The sequence below is a fragment of the Labrus mixtus genome, chromosome 8, assembly GCF_963584025.1.
Source record: "Labrus mixtus chromosome 8, fLabMix1.1, whole genome shotgun sequence".
NCBI lineage: Eukaryota > Metazoa > Chordata > Actinopteri > Labriformes > Labridae > Labrus > Labrus mixtus.
This window is the reverse complement of record NC_083619.1, coordinates 1,394,196-1,407,976: the sequence shown is the minus strand read 5'-3', so window position 1 is coordinate 1,407,976 and position 13,781 is coordinate 1,394,196. Positions and strand designations below refer to the sequence as shown.

The following is a 13,781-nucleotide window of genomic DNA, read 5'->3' as shown; positions in this document are numbered from 1 at the left end:
ACTTAATCCCCAGGCGATGCTTAGTGTGACACAAAGGTTTTTAGTTGCACGGTGTTAAGCTCTCAGGTTCACAGTCATTTTGTCTAAAAGTGCAAATCATCCTTTGTAGTTAGCATTTAAAATCAAATGTCATTATGTATAATGAGGTAAAATAAGTGTATAAAGAAGTTTCTTATAAACATGTTTGCATGATTGTTATCCTAATTCACCTCACACACATTTAAGCCATCATAAGAATTGCTTTGTATCCCAGCTCCATTGGCTGCCTGATAAATCATTCAACAAAAATAGCTATTGTAGCTTTTTTTTAATACTTTATCATACTTAGGGTATTATAAAAACTATCCCTTCATCCAGTGTATCCTCTGGAGTAACTAGGGTTATTCTTAAAAGCAGGAGATATGGTGACTACACACCATCTTTATATGACTGAAATACATTAAAAAAAAACTACAACAGGCTGTATGGGTGATATACAAATAGACTATATGAAGTATATTTAATTTCTAAGAACTCAAGGTTATATATATCAATACTGTTTTTTAGTTCATTAATATTTCACAACTGATGGCAAGACAATTCTTTAATTTTTTTAGAATGAAATAGAAACAATGTCATAAGTGACAATATTGTTGAAAGCAGCGGGTTGACTCTGAGTGTCATCATATAAATCATATGTAAGATATAAAATATGAGACAAAATGTATTAGGAATAACTATTAAATGTTTAATTATATATATATTACAAAATACAATTATATTGTGTCTTGTTGTTAAGTCTTAATCTATTGTTTGTGGCCACCTCCTCCCACATACACATCCATAGGGCCCCATTGTACCAGGTCCCCTGAAATCCTGGCTACACCAGTTTCCTGTTAGGGGCTGGTGACAGCATAGGGTCGAAACAAAAACTACATTACAAGTGAGGATTATCACGTACCCACTCAGCCGTTCTAAAATCATTGTAAACCATATCAGACTTCATCAAAGGTGTGTGTGTGTGTGTGTGAATTTAAGCCAAGGATTTTTTACACTGATTATTTTTCAGATTTCTATTTTATAGAGTGGTCCATCCATCCAGCAAGTATTGTTGTTATGGAAAAAAAAGAGTACAAAAATGTTGGTAGGTAATAAAATCACATCAATCGTACTTCCTAACAAAAGGTAGTCCAGCTGTTGTGGGAAATCTTTTCCATTTCTCTCTGATGACTGACATTTGTTGCTTGACTTCAAACATTGTTATTAAATACGTTTTATCTTCAGGTAGTTATGGTTGTGGCTTTTTGCTTCACTTTCATATGGAAAAGGAATTTCCATTTAGATTTGAAGGTGCAGACCTAGCACCTTCAAATCTAAATGAGTTGCACCTCATGAATCACTTTTAATACATCTCTTAAAAAAACAACACAAACCCTTATTAAATATCAAAAAGACACAAAAGGGAGGCAATACAAACATTTATTAAAATGCAGATGAGGATTCTCTCAGAGAGCTTTGTCAGAGATATGGAAGAACATCGAAAAATGCCCCTGAATTAGAACAGAACGCAGTCACACATTTCAATACACTTTATTGCACAAGTCCTTTAAAAATTAGTTTAAATCACAGACAAGCCCTTTCAAGTTTCCTTTGATTAAAGAAAATATGTTTCATATTTTAATTTTAGATACAAAATATATTCAGATTGCATTTGGTCTGTGATTATACAGAGGTCAAACTATGTACAATGAAAACAATTATCAAAAACAAACAATGTACTCTGATCCCCTTATTTCCAGAATCCCTTGTGTCCATAACAACTCTTATTGTACAGCTTTATATTTAACTTTGAAATATACCTGAGCAACACATCAAACACTGTGAAGCTCCTCTGAGTTTAGACAGAAGCAGACATGAGAATACAAAGAGCATGGTGAACACCTCAGACAGCTGATTTCATGACTTAAGTTTGATACCACAGTAACAAAGGTTAAGTGCTTCGAAGACAGGGTCTTTAACCTCTTTCATCATGATGGATTGGATTTTGGATTTTAGAGTTGGTTTTGAATTACCTTTCAATGAAACATTCCACCTAGAAATGAAAACCAGACTGAGCTGTCTTTCACATGAACCAAACTAACTATTGCAAAGTGCTGACAAGACATCAGCTGTTACTGTGAAGACACTGAGTTGAAAACAATACAAGTTGTTCCTGAGCATAAAGCTACACCCTGACATAGTAATTTAAGCTAGCTTTAACCCCGGGTTAAGAGAGTCTTCCATAATGTCACAATTGAAGAAGACTTTAACCAAAAAATATATAAAAAGATATTAAAAAATACTGGCAGCTGAGGAGAGCAGTAAAGAGTAGACAGTGTAACATAGACCCTCCCTCTCAATCACTGGGAATGTTCTGGACTGTTACCTTCTATGTACACAAATTTGACCATCAGGGTTCACACACTCCTGGACCATGTCAGGAGATGTTTTGGATTTTGGACTCACCCTGAACAAGCGGGAATACGCCACATATGGTCAACGCTTCCCTTTCTCATCCCTTTCTTTTGGCTCTTATGTCCGTCACAGATCTCTTATAACAAGTTCCCTTTTGGAGTGGCTTGAGGTGAGCTGTGCTCCATATTGTCCAGTGCAGCTTCAGTGCTTGACTTCAAGTTAAGTCTATTCTGACATTGACCTGGTTTCCCTCATCATTGTTTGGCACTTCTTTAAAGGTTTCACTTAAATTCTCCTGTCAGGCAGCCACCTAGTGGGCTGGTTGGGTTAAACAGAAAAACATTCCTGATTCAAACACAATGTCAAAAATATTATGATTATGATTCCAATACTTTTGAAGCACATGCATTCAATTTTAGTTATGCATGATGCATCCATGATTGTACTTGAGTCAGATAACTGAACTTTCTTCATTCATCTTAACAACACACAACAACAGCTCATTTGACAGCTGGGTTGCTATTGGCTCATCTGTAGTATCCATTCACATTCATACAGATGTAAAGAGTAAGGGTCGGATTCTAATTTTATACCGACCCAAGTCAAATTAAATTAAACTACATTTTGTATCTACGGCAATATATTAGTAGTAAAGTAAAGTAAGTATAGTAAAATAAAAGTAAAATCTTAAATCTTAATCTAGTAAGTAATCTTTTAAAAGTAATAACTTAACTTTGTATTGATAATATTTCCCTGTCACACGCTGAAAAAGAGATCTGCTCAAATGTCCGTGTGGCAATTAAAATACAATTTATGATTTCTGTCCTAATTGTTTTTCTTGTTTGAACATTTTTCGGGATTCAGCACCCAGTTCTTTTTTCTATTATTATTGATAATATTTCAAATAAAAACTAGGGAATAATACAAAATACATCTTTGGAAGTATTTTCTTGATGATTTATCAGTTGTTGGAGAAAGGTCAAAAAACTTGTCCATGTTCACAAGTTTGTTCGACACAGAGTTCAAAATATACATAATCTGGAATCAGTAAATAATTGGCATTATGCTTCTAAAAATGGTGTGAAATGATAAATTAATCATCAAAAACATTTTCCAGTTTTAAACGGAGACACTGAGATAAAGACCTTAGAGAAAGAGTCCCATGCATCGAGTGTGAAAAGATTCTATCCAGCATCTAGATTGTTTAAATCCACTAAACAACCAGTACTCTGTTTCTTTTGAACAGGAAAATAGTTCATCTTTTATATAGATTTAATAAACGTGAAATATTTCAAGGCCTTTTTTGTTTTTTTATCTTTATTATTATTCTGATCCGGAAACTTGGACTTCAGAAGTGAACTTGCAGCTCATCTATATTTTTGGGTCTGGGGTCTCTCATCTTCCTCCGTAGATTCTGTAGAGGGTTCAGGTCAGAAGTGATTTCATCTGCTGGTCAAAGCAGCAATCTGCCAGGCGATTTTAGAGCATTTCATGCTTCCATCTGCAGAAAGCTTTATGGAGATGATAAATGGACTTGATCTTATAGGGCTTTTCTAGTCTTCTGACTACTCAAAGCTCTTTTAAACTGCATGTCACACCTACACATTCACATATATTCTCTTATATTTTGAGATGTTGGATTTTTGATCAGTATGAGCAGTAAGTCGTAATCATCAAGATAAAAAAAGGCTTCAAATATTTCACTTCATGTGTAATTAATCTAATTTACATGAACGTTTTACTTTTTGAAATAAATATTCAAAATGTTTTAAGCCGCAGCTGTGATATGAGCCATATGTGAGCTGTTTTTTCTCTTTTGTTGTTTGATCTCCGTATAAAGAGGAAGTACATTATACAGCCCGAAGTATGAGACATTACCTCATAACTTTCATTACACTCTGCCATCATTAAAACTGTAATCTATGCTGTTGCTGTGCTGAATAATTGTTTCTTATTAGAGTAGAAAGTGAGTGAAAATGAAAGAAGAAAAGGCTTGACTACTACCTGGTGGAGTAATTACAACTCGACTACATTAAAATAACTAACTGTAATCACCACAATGACTAAGTGGAAATGAAAAGGTGTTTTTTGTTTTCAAATGATAGGAAAACAAAGTCTAGGTTAAAAATAAGTAGAAGTGCTCTCCCAGTTAGGTTGATCTGGATTCCCTTCTTACTCCTGTCACCTTTTTAAGAGGTGCCTAATGTGCAGCAAGCTTTTCCCTCAGAACTGAAGATTGATCTTACAAAGGAACAGATGTTGTGTAGCTGGAGTGTCACGGTACAATGCTGAGAGGGCTGTTTAGTTTATTCTGGGTCCTTCCTCTGAAATGTCTGGCAGATCTCCTACAGCGACACACACACAAACACAGGAAAGGAGAAGTGAAAGAAATATCAAGGCTGGGTTGTTTTTATAGAGTCCTGCAAGTTAACTGTTTCTATGGTTGCAGTTTGGAAATACTCCCTTAATTAAAGATACGACACAAACACATGAAGTATGTATTAGTATAGATGTTCACTCACGTAGTCGGATCTTGATTGGCCAGATGAGGATGGAGCAGAGCGCCAGAGTTGCAATGATGGCCACACCTCCTGTTACTATGACCATGATGTAGTGATAGAACCATACGCATGCAGGACAACAGATTACAGTACTGAGAGAGAGAGAGAGAATGAGAAACAGAGAGAGAGAGAGGGAGAGAGAGAGATAGAGAGAGACAGGGAGAGAGAGATAGAGAGAGAGAGGGAGAGAGAGAGAGAGATAGAGAGAGAGAGGGAGAGAGAGATAGAGAGAGAGAGGGAGAGAGAGAGAGATAGAGAGAGAGAGGGAGAGAGAGACAGACAGCGAGAGGGAGAGAGAGAGAGGGAGAGACAGAGAGAGGGAGAGAGAGAGAGAGAGGGAGAGAGAGATAGAGAGAGAGAGGGAGAGAGAGGGAATGAGAGAGAGAGAGAGATGGAGAAAGAGAGGGAGAGAGGGAGAGAGAGAGAGAGAGAGAGGGAGAGAGAGATAGAGAGAGAGACAGAGAGAGATGGAGAGAGAGGGAGATAGAGAGAGAGAGGGAGAGAGAGAGAGAGAGGGAGAGAGAGAGGGAGAGAGATAGAGAGAGAGGGAGAGAGAGGGAGGGAGAGAGAGAGAGAGGGAGAGAGAGAGAGAGATAGAGAGAGAGAGGGAGGGAGAGAGAGAGAGAGATTTAAACATTGCTTGTGGTGTGATGTCTCTTGTTAAATGACCTGATTTGATCAGTTTGTGCTGCTGGTTGCTGCAGATCTTACTCTGCACTCTCTTTGTTTTCCTCGTTGATTAACAACTAGCAGCTCACCTGAAGTTGTAACGCAATCGCAAAACATTTTTAAAAAGGAGTTGTATGGTTTCAGCAGCTTTATAAAGATTGTCCAGGCAGAGAGCGGGACAGGCTACAAACACTAAAGCTAGTAAGATGTGAAAGAACAATTTATACAACAAAACCTAACATAGGGTAACGTATTTGTTTATTTTTCTACTACTACCCCCCCAACATTTTCAACAGTAACATCAAGAATGTTTCACATAAACACTCTTCTCTTGTTGAATGAAAGTAATTTTACTCTTCACAACGCCCTGTCAAGTGATGTGAGCTCTCATAGTTGGGGTTCACTTCATGGATTTTTAGACTGTAGGGGTTTAATGGTTACAAATCCCAGGTAGAAGAGATTATAGGTAAGGATGCTCTATTCTGTTTTGTATTAAAGGTTTGCATGCATCTTATATCTAATAAGTGTTTAACAAGAGTGAGTGTGTGGGTCAAACTTACTGGCAAGGATGCAGGGCCTGAATGATCATCACAGCCACTCCGTTAGCAAGCTTATCAGTGAAGCTCATGGCTCCATAAACAAACGCCCCGCTTTGCTGCAGAGACATTGATGAGGATAAACGTTACATTACACGTCTGTCTTTAACAAACACAAACACACAAAACACACACACTTTACCGTCTGGTTAGAAATAAGTTCGGCTGTCATGGCTAGGGATATGACCAGGATTGTGGCTGACCCCATCCCGAGAAGAACAGCTGCCCCGTACACGCGCTGACCCATCTTGTCATCCAACAGCACCCACGAGGAGAAGGCCAGGATCAGCAGCAGACCCACAAAGTAGGTGAGCTTCAGACATCAAAAGAGACACACAGTATATAACAGTTCAAATTCAGCCCAGGTCAAAGTTAGCAATGTATAGACTTGAAAAAACAAGGCCTGTCTGTTATCATCTATACACCAAAAGAAATGTTTGGTCATGTTTGTTTCTGCAGAGATCGTGCCTTCTGTCAGTTTTGTCTTATCTTGCTGTGTTGGTGAAGTTTTTGGGCATCAACCTTTTGGGCAGTAAGTCAACACGTCTCATTTTTTTACTTCCTTAATTTTTCCATTTTTAAAACAAATATACATAAATATGCAGCAAGGAAGTGGGGTTTTCATGTCTTTGTATAAACATGTTTAAAAAAATAATAATAAAAGTGAATAAACACATTTTATTGACAATAGCACACATGCAGCATGTCACTGTTTTTAGAAAATGATATGCCCATCAGAATCAGGATATAAAAAGTACAAGATCTTCCTCTCATATTCATGACATCCTGCTCTTTTTAATTCTGATGGTTTTTTTTTTATCCTGATGGATTTAAATTGTGTCTGATTTTAGAGGGAGCTGTATCTGGTTATTATGAGAGCCTTATTCCATAGTTATGAGAAAAGGCCTCTGGGTTGACAAGGCTGTGCGCTGAGCGTTTACTTACACATTTTCCGATGAGTTTACTGAGAGGCTTCATAATGAAGGAGGACATGAAGCCACTAAGGAACATCACTAATGGGATTGTTGCAATGAACTTCTGTTGGAGGGAAAAGAAAAACAGAATGAACAAAAAAATAATAACTGAATGTATAAAAAAAGATGTATCTTATATACATATTTTATCTTTATACATCCTTTAATCCACCTTCATGTGATTAAAATTACTCCTCAATTCATGCAAACAAGTGAAAAGTGAGACTGGGCAGACTCTAGTTTAGACTCATAAGTACCTTTCCACAACTTGCACATTCACTTGTAGACCTGCCATGGCGGACGTGTACCCGAGTCACATGTAAGCATTTGTCGATTTATTTACGCATTGTAATACGTACTGTTTCTTTAAATACAATTTGTTTAATTTGGTTACCATGGTAACTTAAGGTGGCTTATCAACATAACCAGGTCAAATAATGGTTAGTCAAGAGTTTCATGTCGTGACTAAATACTGCTCTGCCTCAAGTTTGGACTCTATGGTTTCATGTTCTTTCTCTGAGTTTGTCTGTGAAGAACGCTGAACAAGCTCCATCACGTCACTCCATCACGTCAGTGTTCCAGCTGAGAGGAAATGTGACAAACTGAAAAAGAGTGCTAAAAGAAATGAAGTTCAACTTCATATGTTCATTCATTCAAAGGAAGGAATTAAACGGAGTGAGGTTGTCTTAAATCACGTGTCAAAGGGTCGCATGAAGTCTAGTGTAGTGGACACTTCTGTAACTTGCTCAAATTTTTTTTTTTTTTAAAAAGGGCACTATGAATGCCCTAAGAAGTCAAACTATACATTCATAATATATAAATATTCATGCATGAAAGTTTTTAGAATGACTGTGAAATGCTTGTGTTACCTTGGGCAGCCCCAGAGTGTTGATGAGATACATTGAGATGTAGGTCTGAGACAGATTGACTATTAACCTGGTGGACATGTAGAGTAAGGCCACCTGCACAGACACACAGTAATGCACACACATGTGTCAGAGGTTTTCTAAAGGAAGCAAACACTTTCAATAATGTTCAATATGTGTCTGTAATTTGTTCATCAAAAGTAAGGCGTTGATTTAACAGCCATAGTGAAAGCACCATCAGAGAGTCTTGTGGTAGACTCCTCCTACCTGGTAAAAAGCAGGCTGCTTCAACCAACAATTCCATTGCAGGAGAAGTGATTTGTTCTTAGGACGTAAAAGTAAGGGCGTCCGCTCCCCCTTCTCTTCTTCCTCCTCTGTCCTCTTCCTCTCACACTCATCTTCCCTGCCACCTTCCACTACAGGCCTTCGCTCTTTGGTCCCGAGGTGGAAGAAGAGAGAGAAGACGGCACCGATGCCGAGCACAATCAATGCCAGATTCTGAAATCAAACACCACATAATATTTCTTATAAACTGTCCCAAAAGAGAAACATTCAACATTCTCTTGTAAGTGCTAAAGACACAATGATAATGACAATAAGAACAAGAAAACACAAGATGACTCTTTGAGTGAAAAAGTGTAAATGTAGCAGCCCAGAACTCAGTATGGTAAGTGTTGTGGTCTCTGCTAGTAGCACATATTATTATCACATTTCAGCAGGCTTTATAAAAGAAAAACAGTCCATATATAGAGCAAACACACTCTTGGGTTAATGACGTCCGGGCTCCAGTTCATCTGGTGATGATTAGTTTGTAAAGGAGGAGAGGGATGACTGACTGATTTATTGATTAATGCTTTTGATCCCTTGAATGGATGAAATAATAAAAAATGGAAAGCCTATGACATCATGTGTTTATCATCAAGTTTAGAAAGCTACATTTAGTACAAAAAGTACTCAATGTCCTCATACTTGACACTGTTTTACTTGTGTCTAAGAAACATTGAACTCCATTAGTTTTTGATTTCATATGGTAATACACAATTGTGTTCCTTTTTCTGAGAAATATGACTGACAAAATGCAGCTCTGCGTTTTGGTGCTCTACAGTCTCCACCCAATGTAGCCCTCGTTCTGAATTCACTGTTTTGGTTTATTAACCAGCTGACAGATTGTTTCTGAAGCCAGGTTGTTAACACACTTAAAAAAATCTGTTTTATAAAAGAAAGGAGAATAAAACTGTCAAAACTAAGTATGTTAAGTTTCTTGAGAATGAGGCAATGGTGCCATCTAACTGAGTTTTGATCCATTATTTTCAGTACATATAGTTATATAGTTATAGTTACAGTATGATAAATGAGAAAAGATAAGGGCATGGATAAGTTGTTGTTCGGCCTTCAGTCTGCATACAGTATTGTCTGATTAAACAAAAACAAGTTCCATTTGTTTTGAAACAAGTACGTACAAACAAGTCATTTCAAAGTAATATTTGCAGCTCATCCAGAAGTCAAATGTTTGTCAGTGTCATTGGAAAGTTTGAATCTGTATGAATACTGCTGCGCATTTACCAACAAGGAGCAGATAAAAATGTCCTCATAGCGGCACATGGCCATTGTTTGGGAATACAAAGCTTCATTCAGTGAGGCTCATTCGCTTTACATACATGCAAATTTTGCCCCAAATTTATGAGTGATTACTTTTTATTGCAACCAGAGACTATTTAATCTGGGCTGCATTGAACCCTTTGATTGTGCTTTGTGAATTAGCATCTCTTTGACACATCTGCACAGATGTAGCAGGCTCAGCACAGTCCTTCTGTGAATCTTTTGTTGTCATTCTCAACCCACTTTTGAACATTTTAAAGTTCCATGTTCATATGTGACTCCTCACCCTAAAGACAGGCATATCTTCTGGTCCGAGTGCATCACTGAGTGGGTCATCGCCCCCTCTGGCCTGGACATGGAACAGCAGATAAGCCAAAGCATACACTGTGATGTTGGCTATAACTGTGAACGCATACCTGGCCCCCCCCACGCACACACACACACACACACACACACACACATATTATAGAGAAACATGTTCATGATCTGTACAATTCTTAACTTGTGTAGAGTATGTTAGAATAAAACATACCTGTATGCAGTTAGTTCTACTTTAGCGTGTTCACATGTGACGAGCTCTGGAATAAGAGACAGGTGGGAGATCTGAGTGGCAGCCCAGCCGAACTGAAAGACGACGATGAACGGGACAAAGTAGGTCAAACTGACCCATTGAGGGGTGAGGGAGTCACAGCCCAGACACTGGTTGAAGACGAACGCAAAGGACAGCATTACGCTTAGTGTACCTGGATAAAACAAACACACATGAATAAAAAAAAGAGATGAGAAAAATGGACCATTAGTTAACTAGTTAATAAAGCTTTCATTATTTTCTATTCACCCAAATTAACTATTATCAGTAGACATTATTTCAACTCATTCGAATGTGAAAAATTTAAACTTAAAGCCATAAAATAAAATGACTTTTTTTAGTTTGAATATCAACTAGGCAGAAATGAACAGGTATTAATTTACACTTTCTTCACTTTACTGCAGAATGAGTATACAGAGAACAATGATCTCTTTTCAACCTCTAAGATTTACCATTTTTCAATATCTTAAGTTCTGTGATGGTTATGTCATTTTCCCCGCTCTTGATTTGGAGCCAAAGGAACAAGCTCTTCACGTCAACATATGTACAAATATTACACTTCCACTTTATATCAAAGTTTAAGACACAACATTTAACATGTAACATTTAAGCTCAAACATTATAGTAATGAGAGAAACACAAAAACATGACGTTTTAATGAAGTCAATAAGTGGATGAGGGTTTATGCAAAAAAAAACAGGGCCTAAAACAATAGAATCAACCAGAGTTTAATAATTCAACATAATTGTACAACAATAATGAAAAGTGATATTGCAAATCAAAGTGATAGTGAAATGAATAGTGAACAAGGTGCAGCTAATGGATGAGTTCATTCATACTGAAAAAGTCCCTGATAATGAAAATAAATACTTTAGATAATAATGAACATAAAGGCCAAACTGAAAAGTAATATAGCATTAAGTAAGGTCTTTTACCTGCTTTTTGTAACATAACAATGAGTAAGGTCTTTTACCTGCTTTTTGTAACATAACAATAAGTAAGGTCTTTTACCTGCTTTTTGTAACATAACAATAAGTAAGGTCTTTTACCTGCTTTTTGTAACATAACAATGAGTAAGGTCTTTTACCTGCTCTTTTGTAAAGTGTCTCCAGATAACACTTGTTATAAGTTGATGCTATACAAATAAAGATTGATTGAATGATAATATTGCATTATTGCATTATATGAATTGTTATATTGCAGATGACATCAGAAGTAACTATTGCCCAAGATAATAAACATAATATAGTCTGATACTGAAACGTAATACTGCAAAGGATATGTAAGCTATTATTGAAAAGGAGTAAACTAATGCAGTAAGTTATTTAATAGTTTCAGTATAAGAAAGATTTCATATTTCCAAATGTTTATATCCCCTGCATATGCGTAGGACTACTTTCTAATCCGTTATTCAGCTCTGCTGTCTTCATCACCCTTTTTACACCCAGCGCTGCCTGGCCTGTGCTTAACACTGCCTAACCCTGTAGGAGGATGTGTATAACGAAGCTTTCCCTTTGTGTAATCATGCCACAGTGGAGAACCAACCACTTCTGGCTCCCCTTGTATGCCTTACTTCCCTGTCATGACAGAGTCTTGTAAAACCCCTTCTGACCTGAACAAGATCAATAAAATATATGCTTAGTGTTCAGTATGGGATTCAGAGTCCAAACGGCAGTTTCCTAAAAGTCGACATGAACAATCTTTATGAGAGAATGTGCATAAAAGCTAACTAACTGAGAAAAACAAGGATCTACTTCATGACTTGACCCCAGGACTAGTATCTTCCTAATAAAGCTTTTAGCCCCCTCTATTGCCTGGGTATAGAACATTAACAGAAGGCTCTCACTTTTTACAGCAAATATATGAAGATGTAGAGTTGTTTATATTAGTATTTTATCGTATAGTTTTATTCATTGCAGTATTTAAAAAACAGAAACACAGTCTCAAAATAATATGAAGACAGACAATAAACGGAAACTGTGGTAAAACATACGACAAGGTAACAAAGAGTCACAGTGCAATATTATTAAGTTGTCTGTCTAGCAATCTATTTTACATACCAACTAAATGCCACGTTTTTCTCTTGCCGTAGTTGCCACAGCCAGGGGTTCGGTCAGACTCGTAGCCAACAAGAGGCGTACAGATGGCATCAGCTATCTGCCCAACCAGCAGCAGCACACCTACACAAGTGAGACAGTCACAATCCAGTTTTAATCAGTGAAAAACATAGTAAATATGACAGACAGATAGATAGAGGTAGACAGACAGGTAGACAGACTCACCTGCATACGAGTTTTGGAAACCCAGTACTGAGTGGTAGAAGACCAGTAGGTAAGTGAACCACATGGACGCACACAGGTCATTCAGAAAGTGTCCCAGCGCATAACTGAGCCTTCCCAGGGCAGGTAGTGATCTCTGCATGTCCGACATCTTTTTTCTTCTTAGTATCCAAAACGGTTTAAACTGATCTTAACACGCGCCTTAAACAAACCAGATAGGCGCTATAAAAAGTAACCAAAAAACTAAATAAATCTCAATATTTGATTCTACAATTCACTTAGCAGACGCTTTTATCCAAAATGATAAACCAGAACAACAAAACACCTCCTATCCCCTTTACAAATGTTAACTTCACTTTGTCTGAGATTTATATGCTGCCCCAGCAGGATATTGGATTTCCTCTTGTAATCAGGTGATAGTGGAGCGCCTTGTCACAGCCAGAGGAGGAATGGAAAGTGAAACAGAACCACTCGATGAGTTTGAATCTCATTTCTACCACTGTATCACTTTTAAACAGCTAACATGCTTAGACAAGACGATGTGCAGTCCCTACCTGTGTAGTCCCTCCCTGATTCCTAAACGTTTCCCTAACCCCTAACCCTATCAGCGTAGTGGAAAGTAACATTTCCTTTAATCTAACTCAACACGGTAAACATCTACCGGCAGCCATGAAGTGACATATTTACAGGCTGATGTAAACAACATCGCAGACCAGCAATGATGACGTCAGCATAAAGAACCAATAGGAAACAAGTTCCTGCTCCCTTCAGCCAATCACAGAAACCTCGCTCGTGACTTCCTCACGTGACGGCGTACTGTTGTTAAAGAAGCACAAAAACAAATAAAAGCAAACAAAAAAACCAACAAGAAAAACGAGGAAGGCGAAAATTAAATCTTAAAATATATATATTTTTTTTCTTTGTAAGTTCCAACATACTTTTAGGCTTTCGTATACTTCAGTCCTTCTAATGATTTAATTATTAGAAATGTGTGTTTGTGTAAACATATTTTAGTTAAAATAATTGTTTTCCAACGTTTCCTAACATTTAAATAACGTAAATAAATTCGAAGTCAATCCAAAAATATTTAACACAAATGCAAAAGTAAATTAATATAAGTGAGTTGGAGTCAGTTTCACAGAACACAGAATTTAGAAAAGTCACTTCTATATATTTGAGGCAATTTGTTGAAATGAATTACTTTAGTCATTTGTT

The 13,781-nt window shown here is 37.2% G+C and overlaps 1 protein-coding gene across 1 annotated transcript; it reads right to left on the bottom strand.

The window, feature by feature from the left end:
* Positions 1–1,553: 1,553 nt before the first annotated feature.
* LOC132978564 (major facilitator superfamily domain-containing protein 12-like) lies at positions 1,554–13,275 on the bottom strand. The gene is made up of 11 exons (XM_061043763.1): positions 12,570–13,275; positions 12,348–12,467; positions 10,231–10,441; positions 9,985–10,114; positions 8,367–8,597; positions 8,103–8,195; positions 7,205–7,297; positions 6,402–6,572; positions 6,224–6,318; positions 4,956–5,086; positions 1,554–4,778 (listed from the first exon to the last, which is right to left on the bottom strand). Exons 1-11 carry the CDS (start codon positions 12,715–12,717, stop codon positions 4,735–4,737), a joined length of 1,467 nt encoding a protein of 488 aa, XP_060899746.1. The 5' UTR covers positions 12,718–13,275; the 3' UTR covers positions 1,554–4,734.
* Positions 13,276–13,781: the final 506 nt, after the last annotated feature.

Coding starts and splice junctions, on each gene's coding strand:
- LOC132978564 (XM_061043763.1), bottom strand. CDS start 12,717: ATGTCGGACATGCAGAGATCACTACCTGCCCTGGGAAGGCTCAGTTAT. Junction 12,468..12,569: donor TTTCCAAAACTCGTATGCAG/GTGAGTCTGTCT, acceptor TCACTTGTGTAG/GTGTGCTGCTGCTGGTTGGG. Junction 6,573..7,204: donor GTAAACTCATCGGAAAATGT/GTAAGTAAACGC, acceptor TGATGTCTGAAG/CTCACCTACTTTGTGGGTCT.